The sequence below is a fragment of the Balaenoptera physalus genome (assembly GCF_965194825.1).
Source record: "Balaenoptera physalus genome assembly, chromosome: 19".
Classification (NCBI taxonomy): domain Eukaryota; kingdom Metazoa; phylum Chordata; class Mammalia; order Artiodactyla; family Balaenopteridae; genus Balaenoptera; species Balaenoptera physalus.
In genome coordinates, this window is record NC_138900.1 from 11,589,057 (window position 1) to 11,608,228 (window position 19,172).

A 19,172-nucleotide genomic window follows, 5' to 3' on the forward strand; every position below is an offset into this window, starting at 1 on the left:
TTTGTGATTGAATAATATTCCAATGTATGTTTATACCAGAATTTGTTTATCCATTGACCCATTGATAGACATTTGGGCCATTTCCACCTTTTGGCTATTGTGAATAGTGCTGCTATAACATGTGTACATGTATTTGAGTATCAGTTTTCAATTTTTTTGAGTATATACCTAGGAGTGGAAGAAGCCAGACACAAAAAGTCACATATTGTATGATTCATTTATATGAAATATTCAGAATAAGTAAATCCATAGAGACATAATTGGTGGTTTCCAGGGGTTGGGGGACGGGGGAATGGAGAGCAACCTCTTAATGGGTACAGAGTTTTATTTGGAAGTGATGAAAATGTTTTAGAACTAGATAGAGGTGGTGGTCATACAACATTGCGACTGCATTAAATGCCACGGAATTGTTCACTTTAAGATGGTTTATTTTATGTTATGTGAATTTCATCTCAATAAAAAAATTATACTGAATGAAAGAAGCCAGATGAAAAAAGAGAACATACGATAACATTCCATTTATATAAATTCTAGAAAGTGCAAACTAATCTATTGTAAGTGAAAGAAGGTAAATGGTTGCCTGGGTACTGGGGGGGTGGGGCCTAGTGCAGAGGGAGGGATTACAAAGGCTCGTGTGGAAACTTTTGGGTGGAATGGATACGTTCACTGTCTCAACTGTGGTGATGACCTTATGGGGTGTGTATGCACATCAAAACTCATTAAACTGTGTACCTTAAATACGTGTGGTTTCTTGCCTGTCCATTATACCTCAGTAGAGCTGTAATCGAGGCTTGATGTTATGGATTGCCTGTGTAGCCAGGAGGAGAGAATATTGTTCCTCTATTACTGCTACTTCCAAATAGGTAGACGCTGGATGTGTGCCCGCTGGTGTGCAATAATAATAACTGTTGGCCTTTATGTGGCACTCACTGCATACTGGGCACTTCAGGCGTCTTAGCTCATTTAATCACCCAAATGAGTCAGTTGAACTCATTTACTTCACTCAACTTCCCTACCCCCTGGCCTTTGCACATGCTGTGTCCTCTGCCCGGAATGCATTTCTGCCCCTTTGTGAGCTCTAGGTTAACTCTGTCTGGGTCATTCTCCACTAGATGTCTGTCTTCAGGAAAGTCTTCCCTGGTCCTTCCATCTAGGTCAGCGTCCCAGTTATGAGGTCATAACTAACTATATGAGAGGACTGAGGAGCAGCTAAACTCACCCTGTAGGAGAAACTTTTAGGGAGTGGTCATATGCGTCTGATGATAAAGACACCATCTTTTCCCACAATGACAGGATTTCTCTATGTAAGGTATAGGGCAGGACACCCAGAGGTTTGGCACAGGGGAAAGAAAAGAAACCAGAGAGAGAGTCACCATCTGAAGGCTGTCCTTCACTGGTCGGGTGCACATCTCCATTCCAGCTCCAATGGTAGCAGAGCCTTCAGGGTGCTGCAGTCAAAGGTATTTGCCCATCACCACGACCTGGGAGGTGAAGGTACACTACACCAATATGGATTCTACCTAGCGGTCAGAGCCCCAGCACAAAAGGGGACTCATTCCACCTGCACAACCTGAGAAGAGATTGAAAATGAGATAATTGGCAAGGGTGTGTGACTGTTGTGGAGACACAAGGGTGAGAGCAGTTTCCTGGTGCTGATATCACTGGGTTTCTGTACTGGAACACTGAGGAGTTGCAAGACAGAGACATAGAGAGAATCCTCTCTGGAGAGGGCTACTTGACAGGAACTCCAACTTCAGGCTGAAAAATCCATCCAGCCCACAGCAACACTACAGGGAGGGAGCTGGGGAATTAATACCCCAACCTCACTCACTGTGGTCCCTCTGGTCTCCTGTTGGGTCTCCCCATTGACTGAACCCAGCTGGAAGGCAGGAGATCCCACTGACAGTCCCCACAGCACAGGGCAGGGGGAGAAAGGGAGAGTGAATTTGAAGAAGGAAACAGAAAGTGTCCAGCAGTCACCCCTTTCCTTTGTCCGGATGAAAATCAGAGTGCTCAATACAGAAGACACAATTCCCATCCGTTACTTAATCATAGAACCGTATTGTGCTAATGACAATGGGTCACACACCCACAGCGTTAGACAACCAGTTCTTCATGTACCACAGTGAGAGGAAGATGGGGAAAAACAGCCTATGACGAAGATGAAAAGGTCCTGACTGTGTAGCTGGTGGTGATCAGAGCTGCCCTCTCTTACCATCCATTCTGTGTTCTCTTACCACCTGCCAACACCTCCTCTGGACAACTGGTGTGACACAAATCTTCATTCTTAAGGGAAGTAAGTCTTCAATGGTCTTGTCTTTATTGGCTCTTGGCCACTTTCTGCTGAACAGGGCCACCGGCCAAGGAGATATTACCCCCAACGCATCCCCTGGCTTCCAAACATGGTCCTCCTTGATCCAGCAACCCAGCCTCCCTCCGGTGGTCAGGTTCCCTCTGGCCATCAGCAGAGTGGCTCTCGTCTCTGCCTGTTGTTTCAGCAGCACGAGGTGCACAGAATGGCAAGGGGGCAGTCCTGGCTTCCAGTTGATTAGAGCTCTGATGGGGTCCCTCACCCACACCAAGCCCGAGGTCACAGAGACCAGGAGCAAAAATTCCTTAAGCGGGTTGTTAGGTGTACTAGTGGGAGGGGACACTCCCTTATCCTCCCCTGATTCATGGACCCCTGCATTCTGGCTCTGGGGGAGGTGACACGATGGACTGGCCACTGGTTCAAGACATACAGCATCTCCTGTTGGGCGGCAGGGTACCTTCTCTCACCCGGTGCCCTCATCAACCATCACGGCCATTCCACCCTTCCGATAGGTCAGCTGTCTCTGTGTAGTGGGGCACCTGGAAGATCAGTGAGCTCCATGGATGGGAGTTAATTGCTTCACTTCCTTTGCCTTAAAATATGTCCTCTAGCTGGAAGCAATACTTCATGGGATACTGTAGCAATAGAACAGACGTCTTCTAAGTTCCCAAATGGCAGGGCTGACAGAAGCATTGAGTCCGAGGAAGGCAAATCAGAACCCACAGTGTGTATTTATCCCTGTGGGGAGAAAGCTCAGTCCCCTCGAGGGTGGGGTGTGTCCTGGGTAGTCCTGCTGTAGAAAGACGCCATAACAGGCTTAGAGTTGGCCTCTGCCTCTGTTGGTTTGGGCACTGAGTACAGTCAACAGCCAGGTCACCTTGGGGAGAGTTAACCCATTTGTTGTCTCTGTGGGGAGCTGAGGTAGGAGATAGATGAGCCCTGGACAGAGCAGCTAGAGTTTGTCGAGAGGAGTAAATTTGAGCTTTGTTTTCCCTACACACTTCAACGACAAAGTTAGTGGCAGGAGCTGAGCTCTGCTGGAGTAAAGAGATAAGATGACCACATCTATCACTCCTGAGGTCAGGAAAACCTTCCCTGTCTGCACATGCGCAGGAAGCCTCCTCAGGGTCAGGGAGGGGGCGCCACCCCATAAATAAGTGTTGTCAAACCTCTCATCAACCTCTGTGCTGGAATCCATCTCGGCAAAAAGATGTGCACGCCTATTGGGAAGGGTCCTAGGGCAGGTCAGATGTGGGAAAAGAAGCGAGATAATTGGCTAGAGGAGAACAAAGGCGCAGAAGAACTGCCCTCTATAAATGATTTAACAGCTTCTTTACTGTGCTCTGCCCACACCCTTTCTCTCCTGGTGTGTATTTCTGCCTAGCTTGTCTTATATAAATAAACTGTTTCTCTGTGTGCTCTCCCACATGTTGTGCTGTGTTGTTAATTACAAACTTTGTACCTGTTTTTGCAGTTTTTGCCTATTTGAAACATTCTTGTTACCACAGGGCAAGAGCCAGGGCAACTTCACTTCTAGTCTCTAGCCCCCCCCCGGTGGACTAGGGGCTAGGATTCCTGGTTTTCATCCAGGCTACTCAAGTTCAATTTCTGGGCAGGGAAATAAGATCCTGTGTCAAGATCACTCGCTGCTGTCTATCCAAAACCAGAGCCTCCACCACCCACATAGCCACTTTGCACATGGGCCCAGTGTGCAAGCACTGATGGCAGGGAAGCCGCCTGACACTGCTCACTGGGTACCAAGAGACTCCTGCTCAGGGCATGGGTTCTGGTGGGCATTCGTGTGGGACATGAACATCTTCACCCTCTGTGCCCATCCCCAGAGGACCATCCACATATCCTCCGTGTCTTCATTTGATGCTTTTATTCTTACCAAGTCCTTGACCAAATGGCTCACCAGGGGTCCATGCAGAAGTGGGCTTGAGGACCTCTCTCCCGCCCACAAAGTGGACCCCTGAAGTTTTGCCCCCTGAAGGATTTCCTTACATCACTCTTTCAGGACCACATGTGCGAGTGCTAACACAGCAGCTACCCACCTCTGCCTGGCGCCAGCCCACACTGCAGTTCCATCCATACACCTAGTCTGTGCTTTCTGTCCTCTGTAAACAGATCACAGGGAATCCCCATGAGCTCATAGGTGTGGGTGGGGGAAGAGGCAGGAGGAGTGGGTGCCATGGGTGCCTGAGCCACCTGCTGGGGTGTCCACCTGTGCCCTCCATTCCTGCTTGAGCCTGATCTCAAACACACCTTTTCCACAGATGGTGGACGCTGCTGAGCGTGCCCAACATCATGGTTCGGTAGCTTGACTGCATCCAGTGTGTGATGTGCAGTTCAGGTCACAATGCCCTTGGTGTTGGTGGCCAGGTGTCACTGTCAGTTTGAGCTGCTATAACAAAATATCATGGCTTATCAAGAACAGAATTATTGGGGCTTCCCTGGTGGTGCAGTGGTTGAGAATCTGCCTGCCAATGCAGGGGACACGGGTTCAAGCCCTGGTCTGGGAAGATCCCACATGCGGCGGAGCGACTAGGCCCGTGAGCCACAATTACTGAGCCTGCGCGTCTGGAGCCTGTGCTCCGCAACAAGAGAGGCCGCAATAGTGAGAGGCCCGCGCACCACAATGAAGAGTGGCCCCCACTTGCCACAACTAGAGAAAGCCCTCGCACAGAAACAAAGACCCAACACAGCCATAAAAATAAATAAATAAAAACCTTCATGGATTAAAAAAAAAAAAGAACAGAACTATTTCTCACAGTTTTGGAGGCTGGAAGTCCCAGATCAGGGTGCTTGTGTGATCAGGTTCTGGTGAGGGCCCTCTACTGGGCTGCAGATGGTACATTTCTCATTGTATCCTCACATGACTGAAAGAGAGCCAACTAGCTCTTCCTTCTTCATGAAAGGGCACTGCGGTGGTTAATGTTCAACTTGACAGGTCTAAGGGATGCCCAGATAGCTGGTAAAACGTTATTTCTGTGTGTTTCTGTGAGGGTGTTTCCAGAAGAGAATATGATTTGAATTGGTGTACTGAGTGAAGATGGCCCTCGCCAAAGTGAATGGGCTTCTTCCAATCCACTGAGGGCCTGAATAGAACAAAAAGATAGAAGAAAGAAGAATTTGTTCTCTGCTTGAGCTGAGACACACGTCTTCTCCTGCCCTGGGACATCAGCCCTCCTTGTTTCAGGCCTTTGAACCCGGACTAGGACTTATACCGTTGGCTCCCCTGGTTCTCAGGCCTGAAGTTTGAACTGGTACTGCCAGCTATCCTGGGCCTCCATGTACAGACAGCAGATCCTGGGACTTCTTAGCCTCTATAATTGCATGAACCAATTCTTCATAATAAATCTGTTTCTATGTATTCATATACACCCTACTGCTTCTGTTTCTCTGGAGAACCTTGACTAATACAGGCACTAATCCCATCATTAGAGTTCCACCCTCATGACCTAATGACCTCCCAAAGACCCCAGCTCCAAACACCTTCATACTAGGATTAGTGTTTCCAGTGCACCAGGTACCCAGACTCCACTGGGGCCCAGTAATAAGCCTAGAGCCCCTTTCCAAATGTCTGATTGCAATCTTCAGAAGAAGGCATAGATTTTCTCCAAAACATGGAGTTCTGCACCGTGATTATCCTATTGGACCTTGTAAGATGTTCCACATTGTAATATACTGGGTTTGAAACATAAACACTGTTACTGCCATTATTTTCTAAATACAATCACCCAGGAGTTATTTAGAAGAACTTTTTTATATTTCCAACTGGGAGATTTTGGTGGAAGGAAGCTAGGGTTAATTTCTAGTATAATTCTTTTGTGGTTTAAATGGTTTGTTCTTTTTTATAATTTATGGCTACTCCCTATATGGCCTATTGCTTACTATCCCTACTGTTTGATATTAAAATGTATCTGCATTTATCAACACATGATTTTATTTCTTCAGAACCAGTTGAGGATTAGCCAAGTCTGATGTCCTCTTACAGGAAGTTAAGGGTTTTGCCCAACTGTACTTGTGAAACAAGGTTACAAGCTTTTAAAAATCAATTTCCGATAAATTAATTTGCAAACTGGGTTCCGGCTTCTCCGTTCTTTGGCAATTGAATAAAGTTTGTTCTGTTCCAGTCCTCCCACCCCCCCAAAAAAAATCAATTGCAAGTCACTGATTCATTGCAAAAAAAATCAACTGTGGGCTAAAAAAAAGTATCGGAATTTAGATTTTGCGTATTTATTTGTAGAGCCTTGAACTAGCTAATGCTCGTTTGGTTTCTAAATTATTCATGTTGGGTCTAAAGTCAATTTCAGTCAAAGAACCAACTTTTAAAGCTGTTTACATTCTTCTAGTTTGAATTGCAAAGATAGAGGGGAGAGAAAGGGGGGTTAAGAAAAAGAGAGAGGAGAAAGAGGAAGAGGGAGAGAGAGAAATGAAGAATAGAAGGAAAGAAAATTAGCTATAGAATGGAGAAGGAGGAAAAAAAAAGTAGAGACAGAATGAAGTTCAGATCTAAAGATCAGCCTGTCTCTTCTGGATATTGACCCCTAATCTGATCCCAGAACCAGACTGATTCTTTACTCTGACCCTATACAATCCCACATTCTGAACCTAAACATCTCATATCAGTTCCTGACTCTGAACAAGCTAAGCCCTAACCCTGATTCTGTTATTTGCACTGCAGACTTGAACTTTAAAGAATCTAAAATAGTCATTCCCCAAGTGGACATTCACATCCAGAGACGGTGTTTCATGGGCTTACAGTGGGTTAGGCAGCTTGTGCCCTTTCAGCCTTCAACTTCTCTCTCTGCATCGGTTTTGTCACCCATCCCTCAGAGCCTCTAAAGACATTTACTGAAAAAAAATCACTTCCTTGGTCTTCCATTCCTTTCACTGCCTCTTCCCTTCTCAGTCAAGCATCTTCAACTATCTGGACATATTTTCTTTGCTTCTATTTTTTCATCTCCCACTCACTCCTCCATGCTCTCTTTCCATCTCCTCTTTCTCTAAAATTGCTTTTACTGGGCTTCCCTGGTGGCGTAGTGGTTAAGAATCCATCTACCAATGCAGGGGACATGGGTTCGAGCCCCGGTCTGGGAAGATCTCACATGCCGCGGAGCAACTAAGCCCGTGCACCACAACTACTGAGACTGCGCTCTAGAGCCCGTGAGTCACAACTACTGAAGCCTGCACACCTAGAGCCCGTGCTCTGCAACAAGAGAAGCCACCACAACGAGAAGCCCGCGCACCGCAACAAAGAGTGGCCCCTGCTCGCCGCAACTAGAGAAAAGCCCGCTCGCAGCAACGAAGACCCAACGCAGCCAAAAATAAATAAAATAAATTTATTAAAAATAAATTAACTTTTAAAAATAAAATAAATAAAATAAAATTGCTTTTACCAAGGTTGAGGTAGGAAATAGGTGGGCCTCTGGGCCGTACAGCTGGTGTCTGTCAAGTGGAGTAAAATTGAAGCTTTGTTCTCACCCAGACACTCCAAGGACAAAGCTAGTGGCAGGAGCTGAGCTCTGCTGAAGTAAAGAGATAAGATGACCACTCCCGAGGTCAAGGAAAACTTCCCTGTCTGCACATGTGCAGGGAGTCAAAAAGGGAGGGGGCGCCACCCCATAATAAGTGTGGACATACCCCTACAGGCCTCTGCGGTGGGATCCATCTTAGCAAAAAGTTGTGCACTCATCTTGGGGAGGGTCCTAGAACAGGTCAGATGTGGAAAAAGAAGTTAGATAATTGGCCAAAGGTAAACAAAGACCTGGAAGGACTGTCCTATATAAATGATTCAAATCACCTCTTCACTGCACTCCTCATTCAGGACACCCACACTCCTCTCTGGGTGTGTATTTCTGCCTAGCTTCTTCTTCTTCTTCTTCTTTTTTTTTTTTTTTTAATATTTATTTATTTGGCTGCACCGGGTCATAGTGGAGGCACATGGGCTCTTCGTTGCGGCATGCGGGATCTTTAGTTGTGGCATGCGGGATCTAGTTCCCTGACCAGGGATCGAACCTGGGCCCCCTACATTGGGAGCACGAAGTCTTAACCACTGGACCACCAGGGAAGTCCTTCTGCCTAGGTTCTGACTTACTGCACTCCTCCTTATTAGAGAGGATGCCCATACCCTTTCTCTCTGGGTGTGTATTTCTGCCTAGCTTCTGTCTTAAATAAACAAACTGCTTCTCTGTGTGCTCTCCCACATGTTATGCTGTGTCTCTAATAATAAACTTTGTACCTGTTTTTACAGTTTTTGCCTCCTTGAAACATTCTTGCTTTCAATGGGGGTACAGCCAGGGGAACTTTGTCTCTAGCCTCTAGCCCCTGGTGGTCTAGCTGCTGGGATTCCTGGTTTTCATTCAGGCTACCCAGGTTCAATTCCTGGGCAGGGAACTAAGATCTCTCTTCAGGACCGCTCACTGCTGTCTCTCTGAGATCAAGGTCACCAATATCCTCTTTTATTGCTAAACCTGCAAGGTGCTCCTCAGGCTAGTTTTGCAGCCTTTGACATGATACACTACTTCTTTCCTGGAATAACCCCTGAGGGTAAATACAAGTCGAAAAAGAAAGAGAAATTAATTTTTCCTAGTGCAAAAAGGAAAAGAGATTCTCCTTTTCTTTCAGAGCATTTTCTTTAGAAAATGTGTCATTGTAAATTCTTTCTCTGTCCCTTTGAGATGTATGTAAATCTTTTAAAAATCTAAATAAGATTCTTGCCAGCTTTCCAACCCAGGGAGTATCTTTCCCAAGGACCTGGGAGTTATCGCTTTGAAAATGTGATCAACAGGGAAGATGGCATCTCTGTCTCCCAGATTCTGGGGGAGGGTAAGAGCCCAGTTGAAGTGGACACCGCACTCCAGGTTGCAAAACTACCTCCAGTCGTGAAGATGTGAGAAGTTTATTTTTCCTTTGGATAAAGCTAATTAACTAATACAGATGATCACCCCCAACTACCAGATGAATTTAGGATATGTGACAAATGGTGCTGTCAAGTCCTCTTACTTGAGGACTAGTTACTGTTTATCTTAAGAACATGTATGTAGGGGGTTGTATCTGTCTGGCTATATAAGGGAGTGAGCTTTCTTTCGGTCTTTGCAATTTCTTAGCAAACTGCCTGTAGTGTACATCACATTCTGGTTTAATGCTATAATAAAACTTTTTCTTTTTTCTCTTCTACCTGTGCGGAGAGGTTTTCTGGGTTGAGAAGAGCCTTTGTTTTTCTTTTCTTTTTCTCTTTCAAACTGAATATATTTGACATATAACACTGTTTAAATTTAAGGTGTACAATATTTTAATTTGATACATTTATATATTGCTATATGATTGCCATTGTAGCAATATTTCACACCTATATCCCATTACATAATTATCTTTTCTTTTTAGTGGTTGGAATAACTAAGTTCTAGTCTTTTAGCAAGTTCGATGATTATAATAAAATGTTGTTGTCTATATTCATGTTAGAGCTCTATGGCTTATTTACTACTTGTTGCAAGTTTGCACCCTTAAACAACATCTCTCCTATCCCCCGCAAGCCCATCTCCTTGTTACCGACCAAGGTTCCTGGCCTCCTTAATCAATAGAAATTGATCAGAGGCCAGCCAAGAAATTCAGGCAAGGCCTTATTGGGGTCTCTGCTGCAGCAGGGGGGAATGAGAACAAGTAACAGGTTTCCTTGCTGGCTCGCTCGCTGAGGGGGCTGCGAGCTGGTTCCTCACATGGGGGGAGGGTAAGAGTGTGTCCAGCGGTGGGGCTGGAGGAGGGGCTTAGGTGGTTTGCCCATCCCTCAGGTGGTGGTGTGTGCAGGGGACATAAGCAGTACCCCGATTTTGCTCCCCACCCCCTGCTTTTACTGCCAGCTCTTCAGAAGTGGCAGTAGGGCTTTTTGGTCTCTTTGTATCTTGTTGTCCAGATTTTGCCCCAACTGCGCATGCATGCAGTTATTTTTTTTAATCCCTTATAGTTTCTTTGTAATTTGTTGCGCAAGGAGACGTTTGTCCAGGTGCAAGCATTGCAGCACTGCAGCATAGGGTCCCACGTCCCAGCCTGTCTCATCCTGGTAACCACCATTTTTACTCTCTGTTTTAATGACTTTGGCTTTTTAAGATTCCACATATAAGTGATATCATACAGTACTTGTCTCTCTTGGTCTGACTTATCTCCCTTAGCATCAGGCGCTCAAGGTCCATCCATGTTGTCATAAATACCTGTAGCAGGATGTCCTTTCTCATGATGGAATAATATTCCATTGTGTGTGTATATATATATATATATATATATATATATATATATATATATATATATATATATATATATATAGACTCACCGTCTTTATCCTTTCATCTGTTGATGGGCTTTTAGTTTGTTTCCATATCTTGGCTATTGTGAATAATGCTGCAATAAACATGGGAATGCATATATCTCTTTGAAATCCTGTTTTCATTTCCCTTGGGTCTATACCCCAGAAGTGGAATTGCTGGATTTCATTTTAGTTACATTCTCGAAACACCCCCGACCTTCTGAATTTCTAAGACATCACCTTGCTGGCCAATCCTCAGAGAGGACGTGCAGCCCTCTCCTTAAAGATCATCGATGAAGAGAGCCCCATGACCTTGATCACAGGGTCAGGGCCATCCTCTGGGTCACCTTTACAGAGCTCACTGGGCCCCGGGGGTGGCTGAGACCTCTGAGGAAGGAGCGTGGCCCCAGGCCCCTGACCTATTCTCAGTCAGTCACCCCTCTGTCTCTCCACAGACCCAGTGGCACAGCCCTCCATCGAAGCCAGCAACACCACAGTCACAGAACATGAGAATACCGTGGTCCTGACCTGCCGCACAAATGACACTGGGCTCTCCATATGCTGGTTCTTCAATGGCCAGAGGCTACTGCTCACAGAGAGGATGAAGCTGTCCCCAGACAACAGCACCCTCACCATCAACCCCGTCAGGAGGGAGGATGCCGGGGATTATCAGTGTGAGGTCTCCAACCCGGGCAATTCCAGCAAAAGTGACCCCCTCAGGCTGGGTGTGAAATGTAAGTGACCACTCGCCCCATGCTACATCTTCCCGGGAGAATTACTCTACAAACGGTGTGCAAAATGGATAGAGGTCACAGGGGGCAGAATAGCAGTTAAGAGACCATTATAGTAAACAGATGGCAAAGTCTTAATAGCGCCATCTCTGGAAAAAATACAATTAGTTTCTAATCCTGGGTCTGGCATTTACTCTGTGACCTTGTACAATATTTTTTTTTCTGGCGCACTTTCTTTATATGGTAAAAATAAAAAGTATGTAAGATTTACCATTTAAATAATTTTTAAGTTTATAGCTCAGTGGCATTAAGTACACTCATATTGGTTTGCAATCATTACCCATATACATCCACTACATTTTGGTTAGTATTGTCATCTGAAAATATTATCTTCCAGTCCGTGAACACAGAATGTCTTTCCATTTATTTATGTCTTCTTTAATTTCTCTTACTATGTTTTCTCCTTTTTGAAAAATTGTTTTTCAGTTTTTCTGTGTACAAGTCTGTCACTTACCTGGTTAAGTTAATTCCTAAATGTTTTATTCTGATTGATGCTGTTATAAATGGAATTTTAAAAATTTCCTTTTCATACTGTTTACTTCTCATGTATAGAAAATACAACTGTATTTATGTGTTGGTTTAGTATCCTGCAGCTTTGCCAAATTTGCTTATTAGTCCTAACAGTTTTTTGTGACATTTTTAGGGTTTTCTATATAAGGTCACATCATCTGCAAACAATTAATTTTGCTTCTTCATTTACAATTTCGATGTCTTTTATTTCTTCTTTTTTTTTTTTTTGCCTACTTGGTCTATTACTTTCAATACTATTTTGAAGAGAAGTGGCAAAAGCAGGCATCCTTATCTTGTTCTTGATCTTAGCAGAAAAACTTTCAGGCTTTCACATTTAGAATGATGTTAGATATGGATTTTAATATATGGCCTCTATTATGTGGAGGTAGTTTCCTTCTATTCTGAGTTAGAGTGTGATGAAAGGATTTTGAATTTTGTCTAATGCTTAAACTGATTTAATCTCTTTCTTAGTTACAGGTCGATCATATTTTCTATGTTTTTGTGATTCCACCTTGGTAGCTTTTGAGTTTCTAGGAATTTGTCTATTTCATTGAAGTTATGCAACTTGTTGGCATATAATTATTCATAATACTCTTGTAATTCTTATTATTTCTTGAGAATTGGTAGTTACGTTCCCACTTTCATTTCTGATTTTAGTAATCTGAATCTTCCCTTTTTTTCTTGATCATTCTAGTTAAAGGTTTGTCAATTTTGTTAATCCTTTTTGAAGAACCAATTTTTGTTTTTATTGATTTTCTCTATTATATTTCCATTCTCTGTTTATCTCCACTCTAATAGTTATTATTTCCTTCCTTCTGCTAGCTCACGGTTTGGTTTGTTCTTCTTTTGCTAGTTCCCTTAAGTTGTAAAGTTCGGTTGCTGATTTGAGATCTTTCTTTTTTTTTCAATGTAAGCATTCACAATTATAAACTTCTTGCACAAGATTATTAACTACTCTGAGCCTCAGATTCCTCAACTGAAAATTGCAGTAAAAGCACCTGCTTCATGGCATTATTTCAAAGATTTAATGTACTATTAAATTAAACTCTTGGTAAAACGCCACACACAGAGGAAAATGTTCCATAACTGTTAGATGCTATTACTACTACTATTACCATTAGGCTCTATAAAATCAGGTACTCCTACAGTCAAGGACTACCTGACTCTAGATCCACCTGTTAGCTATATGACAATGGGCACGTTTTTTTCACCACTGGAAGCCTCAAGTTTTTCACCTATGAAATGGAAATAATGTCGATCTGGCAGGGTTACATGAATCAAATGAGATATATGTAAAGAATATAGCCCACGCGCCTAGAGCCCATGCTCTGCAACAAGAGAAGCCACTGCAATGAGAAGCCTGTGCACCGCAATGAAGAGTAGCCCCCGCTCACTGCAGCTAGAGAAAGCCCATGTGCAGCAATTAAGACCCAACACAGACAAAAATAAAATAAATAAAATAAATAAATTTATTTTAAAAAATGGATAACCAACAAGGACCTACTGTATAGCACAGGGAACTCTGCTCAATGTCATGTGGCAGGCTGGTTGGGAGGGGAGTTTGGGGGAGAATGAATACACGTATACGTATGGCTGAGCCCCTTTGCTGTGCACCTGAAACTATCACAAATTTTTAATTGGCTATACTCCAATATAAAATAAAAAGTTAAAAAAACCGAAAATTTATTCCTTGAAGGAACAAGTAGAGACTACTTCATGTTGACAGTTATTTCGCAGAGCACCTCCCACTGTAAAATAATGTCACCTTCATTGACTCTTCGTTTTTCTTTCGATGACAGTTGATTCAACACAAGGAAGTTCTTCTGGCCTCTCAGGTGGTGCTATTGCCGGCATCGTGATTGCAGTCCTGGCTGGGATAGCTCTGACAAAAGCCTTGGTGTATTTTCTGTACCTCAGAAAAACTGCAGGGTATGATGCCTTTCCTCTTGTTCTGCTTTCTCCGAGGCTAACTGCCATGCTCGGGAGAGGGGAGGAGACTTCATCTCTGTCTCTGGACCTGGATCTGCTCCTCATGCTTCCTAAAGTCTTTCTTCTTGGCATTAATTCCTGTGGGTCTCTTCTTCCCTGGTCTTCATGCTTCCTGTGCCCTACTCTCTCTTGGACATAGTTATTCCTATCCCCATCTGGTTTAGAGGGGGCAGAACCAATTATGTTCCTCTGTCCCCAGTCAGGGAAGCTAAGGTCCAAGAAGGAAAACTAATGAGGATATGAAAGAAGCAGGAGGAAGGGAGTCCTGTGCTCTGTCGACAACAGTAGCAGGAGGAGAGAGGGACAGGACAGGAAGAGAACCTAAGAAAAGCAGAAACAACCAAAGGCCTCCTGGGCAATAAATAAAGTGACAAAAAAACAGCATCTATCTATAAAAGGGGAAAGGTGTCAAGGTAGAAATAGAAGCAGTTGGCATGAATGGCCCTAAATGTGAACAGCCAGTAAGCAGGAGAGGAGTAAACACTAGAAGGGATGATAGGTAGATTGAAGAAGGAGGTCCTCAGAGGAAAGAGGACCAACCAAGGTATAAATGAACATTGAGGAGCCCCAAGGAATCATGCTGACAGTGTCCTTCCTAATTCAAGGAGCAAAGACCCTGTGCCTGGGAATAGCAGTCACAGTGTCTGATATTTATTTCTGGCAAGTGACCAGCGAGACCTCACAGAGCACAAATCCTCAGACCACAACCAGAGTAAGTAAACCTGCTCACTTAGTGAGAGCTGGTTTGTTCCCCTTGTGCCCTGCCCTAGCAGGGATCCTGGATTCCAAAACATCTCCCTACCTTTTGAATTATTAGAGAGGATCTCAGTTTCCCAAGCTTAAACTGGCATAGGTCCTCACACCCTTCCTAGCCATGTAAGATTCCCCTGAGACACAGCCTGGGCCAGGCAAGCCAGGCAGGCCATAAGATGGACATGTTTCCAGGAGCCATTTCCTCATCCTACCTCCTTCCCCCTCCTGCCTCTATTACGGATGTGGGCATCTCCTTTGGTGAGGCTTTCCCTGCCTTTGGTGCTCTGGGTACTGTGGGCCCCAATGCCCCTCCTTGCCACTGGAGCCTGCTGCTGAGACACACACCTGGGCAAAACTCGGGCCTTGTGAACTGGAAGAAATCTTCAGAAGTGCACTGAGGCCTCTCCCCACCCCTCCTTGGTCTAATGCCCTGGGGTCTGGACCACAGACTGAGGGAAGCGAATTCCTTAAGTCTTAATCATGGGCCACCTCCCCACCCCACCCTCTCACCACTTGCCACCTCCTTCAGCTAGAAGCACAACAGCTTAGGAACACCACGTTCTGAGGCCATAAGTCAGCTCTGCATTTTCATGGGTTGGTAACTCTTCTTTTGCTTCCCCAGGTCAGGGCTACTCTGACAATTCACCCAGCAAGCCAGTTTCATTGGCTCTTTTTCTCATGAAAATATCTCTGTGTAGAATGGGTTATTCTTGAAGACACAAATGGGAGATCAAGTTTGGATCAAAGTTCCTCACTGCAACAACAAACAAAGAAGTACTGGTTAATCACTCCCATGGGTCTAATTCATGCAAGAATGTTGACTTTAGAATTTTTCTCATCCTGTATTTTAATCCTGGCTGTGACCTTGAGCAAGTAACTTAACCTCGTTGATCCTCAGCTTTGTCCTCTGTAAAATGGGCATGCTGCCTACTTCAAAGGGAAGGTCAAGGAATTAAATGACAGAAATGTAAAGCCCTCATCACAATGCCCAGCTCAAGGAAGGCACTAGATCATTCTCCTTCCTCTGCCTCCAATCTGATCCTGCCATTACTGTCAAAGGATCATTTCCATTCTAATGGGTCTGAGGCCTTAGTTCCTTTACTGTCTATTAATAAATTTTACTGAATATTCTCATCTTAACCTTCAATAGAATATACACACATACTGAAAAGTGCTTAAATCATATTTGAACAATCTGAACAACCCATGTAAGCAGCACCCAAATCGATAAATAAAACATGTCATTGCCCCCCCCGAAAAAAGACCTCCAGTTACTTCCCTTCAAAGAGTAACCACTATCCTCACTTCCAATGCGATTATGCTCTTACATAAAGGAAAAACACAGTATGTCCTTACATGTGTCTGGCTTCTTTCATTCAAAATTGTTTTGTAAGATTCATCCATCTCATTGTATGCCCTTGTGCTTAATTTATTCTCATTGCTGTATCATCGTATTTCATTGTAGCATTCCATAATCTATCTCTCCTAATGATCATTCAACAGGATGTTAGTAAGCAGAGAAAATGGGTAATAAAAGCCCTTCTCTGAAGCTAAAAGTTTCAAAGTGGTGAAAGCATGTGGTGCTGAATCACACTGGACAAGGTGAGGGCCTGGCCTATGACACTGATTTAATTGACTGCTGTTCATTCCTTTCAGATTGACGAAGGTGCATATTCTGCCCTGAACTTCAATGCCCAGGAATCAAAGAAACCAACTTCAGCCTCCCATCCCCAACAGCCACAGAAGTGGTTTATTGAGAAGCTAAAAAAAAAAAAAAAGGAGAAGTAGTAATGCAAAAAAAGAAGAAGAAGTAGTGTTCCCTGCATTACTGACTTATTCCAAGTTTCTCATCCCATCGCTAGGAGATTCTTTCACCGTTAGGGAAAATGGGAAGTGTGTCTTCCCCCCGCACCTCCCTAACGAGGCACATCCTGGCTGCCGGGTCACAGCCCCTTCCTTCAGTGTCAGTAGATGAAAAGGTACATCCAGGAAGAGGTCTGGAGGAAACCCAACCTTCCTTGTCATTGAACTTTGGCAAAGCAGACCTTGGGAGAGAGTTGCCAGAACGTCCACCCCTCCCATTTGCTGACCTAGACCAGTTTTATTTATTTCTTTTTTAATATAAATTTATTTATTTATTTGTTCTTTATTTTTGGCTGCGTTGGGTCTTCGTTGCTGCGCGCGGGCTTTCTCTAGTTGCAGCGAGCGGGGGCTACTCTTCTCGTTGTGGTGCATGGGCTTCTCAGTGCGGTGGCTTCTCTTGTTGTGGAGCATGGGCTCTAGGCGCGCGGGCTTCAGTAGTTGTGGCTCACGGGCTCTGGAGCACAGGCTCAGTAGTTGTGGCGCACGGGCTTAGTTGCTCCGCGTCATGTGGGATCTTCCCAGAACAGGGCTCGAACCCGTGTACCCTGCATTGGCAGGCGGATTCTTAACCACTACACCACCAGGGAAGCCCTAGAACAGTTTTAAACTTGCGTATTCAGAGCACACTCATTCCTTCTCACCTCAGTCCTGTCCTATTGGAGTCTAACTTGAATTTGCCATAACCTTGAGAGTTATGTCCTTATGCACTGAAATGCATGTGCCAGAAAAGACCAGAGAGAAACAGGAAAAGGAAAAGCTTCTCCTAGCTCTTCAAAGTCCAGTATAAATCCACAGGAAAATACATATATAACCAATTTAGGACTGAAAATTCTACACCTTTGTCTACTGTCAGGATTGTCTACCTGCAGGATCAGGGCCTAAACACCTTGCTGCTTACCGAGAATACCACCTAGGCCTTTGGAAAACTCTTCTTCAGGGAACCTACTAGAAGAAACTAAAAAACTACTTGTCTAGGTCCATAAGTAATTCCTAATAAAAAATGCAAAAAATGCAGGTACGTTTAAATAACTTTATGGGCTTTACTCCAGGAAGTGCCCACAGAGGAAGGGGTTATTGCTTTAAGGGGCAGTTGGCTCTTAACACATACAATCTGCTGGGACTTGGGAAAGGAATCAGAAAGCTACCCTTCAGAGATGATCTAAATAATTGCTAAAGAATGCACAGTTTGTGGTACTGAGTTTTTCCCCTTCCTTCTGAGACATTCTGCAATTTTAATTTTTGTAACTCCTTTCTATGTGAAAGGGGTTGTTTACTTAATTTGCTGTGCAAGCCAATCAGACTGCCTTAGGTGAAAGAAGCCACCAAAACCCCTCAAGTCCCTCTGGCCAGGAGCTCCTCAAGCCTTTTATGTCAGGGGCTCCACATAGAAAATAAGAAGAAGCAGTTTTCTACATTCATGGCCAGAAAGGGATCTCAGTTTCTAGGCATCTCAGACCAACCATCAGCACCGTTCTATTCCGTGCTTCTGCCTGTGCACGTTCCATCTGCCCCACTCACCTTCTCAGGAAACCTTGGCCTCTGCTAAGGTGTGTTTGGTTCTTGAGAAGCAGGAGCACCTGAAGGGGACACGACCACCCACGCAGTTGGCATCGTTTACAACCTAGAACGCTGCACTGGTGCGGATGCTCCTTAGGACACAAGGGGAGGATTGTAACTCAGCTCTCGGCTCCGTGAAAGCCTCTGAAATTTGTTTTCTCCCATGGGGTCTCTGAGACCCAACGTGTCAGCATAAAAAGGAAGGGCAGGAGAAGGAGAGGCATGTCTACTTCCCACCCAGCCTTCTTCTGCATCGATGGAACCTCCTTGAGGCTGTTGAGAGAAAGGTTTCATTCCATATTCATTACTTGATCTAATGCTGTGTGGAACTGGCCCCCTCAAAGAGGGTTGGTTGGGGGTTTTCTGTACTCAGGAACCTCTTTCAGGGTCTTTTAACCCTGACACAGACTGTATATACATCCCCTCATCCACGCTATTCTGTGTAATTTAATTTTGCCTGGCTAAGGCCGCTTCTGAATTATTTGTAAAATTTGCTCTATATTTATAATAAAAATTATATATCAGGCATCAACATGCTGCCTCACAGTTGGTACTATTTTCTACAATGTTTTCTTTACAGGCAGAAGAAACAGAAATTGCTTAATAGGGAGTCAGCGTGAGCCTGTTTCTAAGTCCACATGGTATCTGATCTAGTGATCAGAGAATTTGCTAAATTCATTTGCACACCTGCTAACAAAGTAAGTCTATCTAGAGCAACAAGCCACAGCTCCAACCTGCCTGGAAGAAACTGCCTGTCTTCCTCTGGGACAGAAGACGATTTCGTGAGTAGATCTCCTGGCCTCTTTACTAGGGACAAATCACACTTCCCACGCAGATGGCTCCAGTGAATCAGATGCAGCGATACAGCTTTCACTCCAACAGTCTCCACGGCCTCAGGGGTATGGAAATCTCTCTAGCACCCTCCCTCCTCCTTGTACCCTGTTCCTTTCTTTCTGCTCCTCAGAGGGTCAGAGCTCTTCTAACCTGGATAACCTTCATTCCTTAATTAGCCTGTTATCATTTCCTGCACTTCCAAGCAATTGAAACGTGTGCTGTCTTTCTCCTTCCTCATGCCGTGGCTTCTCCTGGCCCTCTG

General features: G+C 44.4%; 1 protein-coding gene across 1 annotated transcript in view; it reads left to right on the plus strand.

Annotated features, from left to right (window-relative positions):
- LOC309649170 (cell adhesion molecule CEACAM1-like) overlaps positions 1-18,720 on the plus strand; it is a 46,219-nt gene extending 27,499 nt beyond the window's left edge. The window contains exons 4-6 of the mRNA XM_082438878.1: positions 11,069-11,347; positions 13,714-13,843; positions 16,313-18,720. Of these exons, the coding sequence (XP_082295004.1) occupies positions 11,215-11,347; positions 13,714-13,843; positions 16,313-16,340 (291 nt within the window). The 5' untranslated portion in view covers positions 11,069-11,214 and the 3' untranslated portion in view covers positions 16,341-18,720. The remainder of the gene's footprint in view (positions 1-11,068; positions 11,348-13,713; positions 13,844-16,312) is intronic.
- Positions 18,721-19,172: the final 452 nt, after the last annotated feature.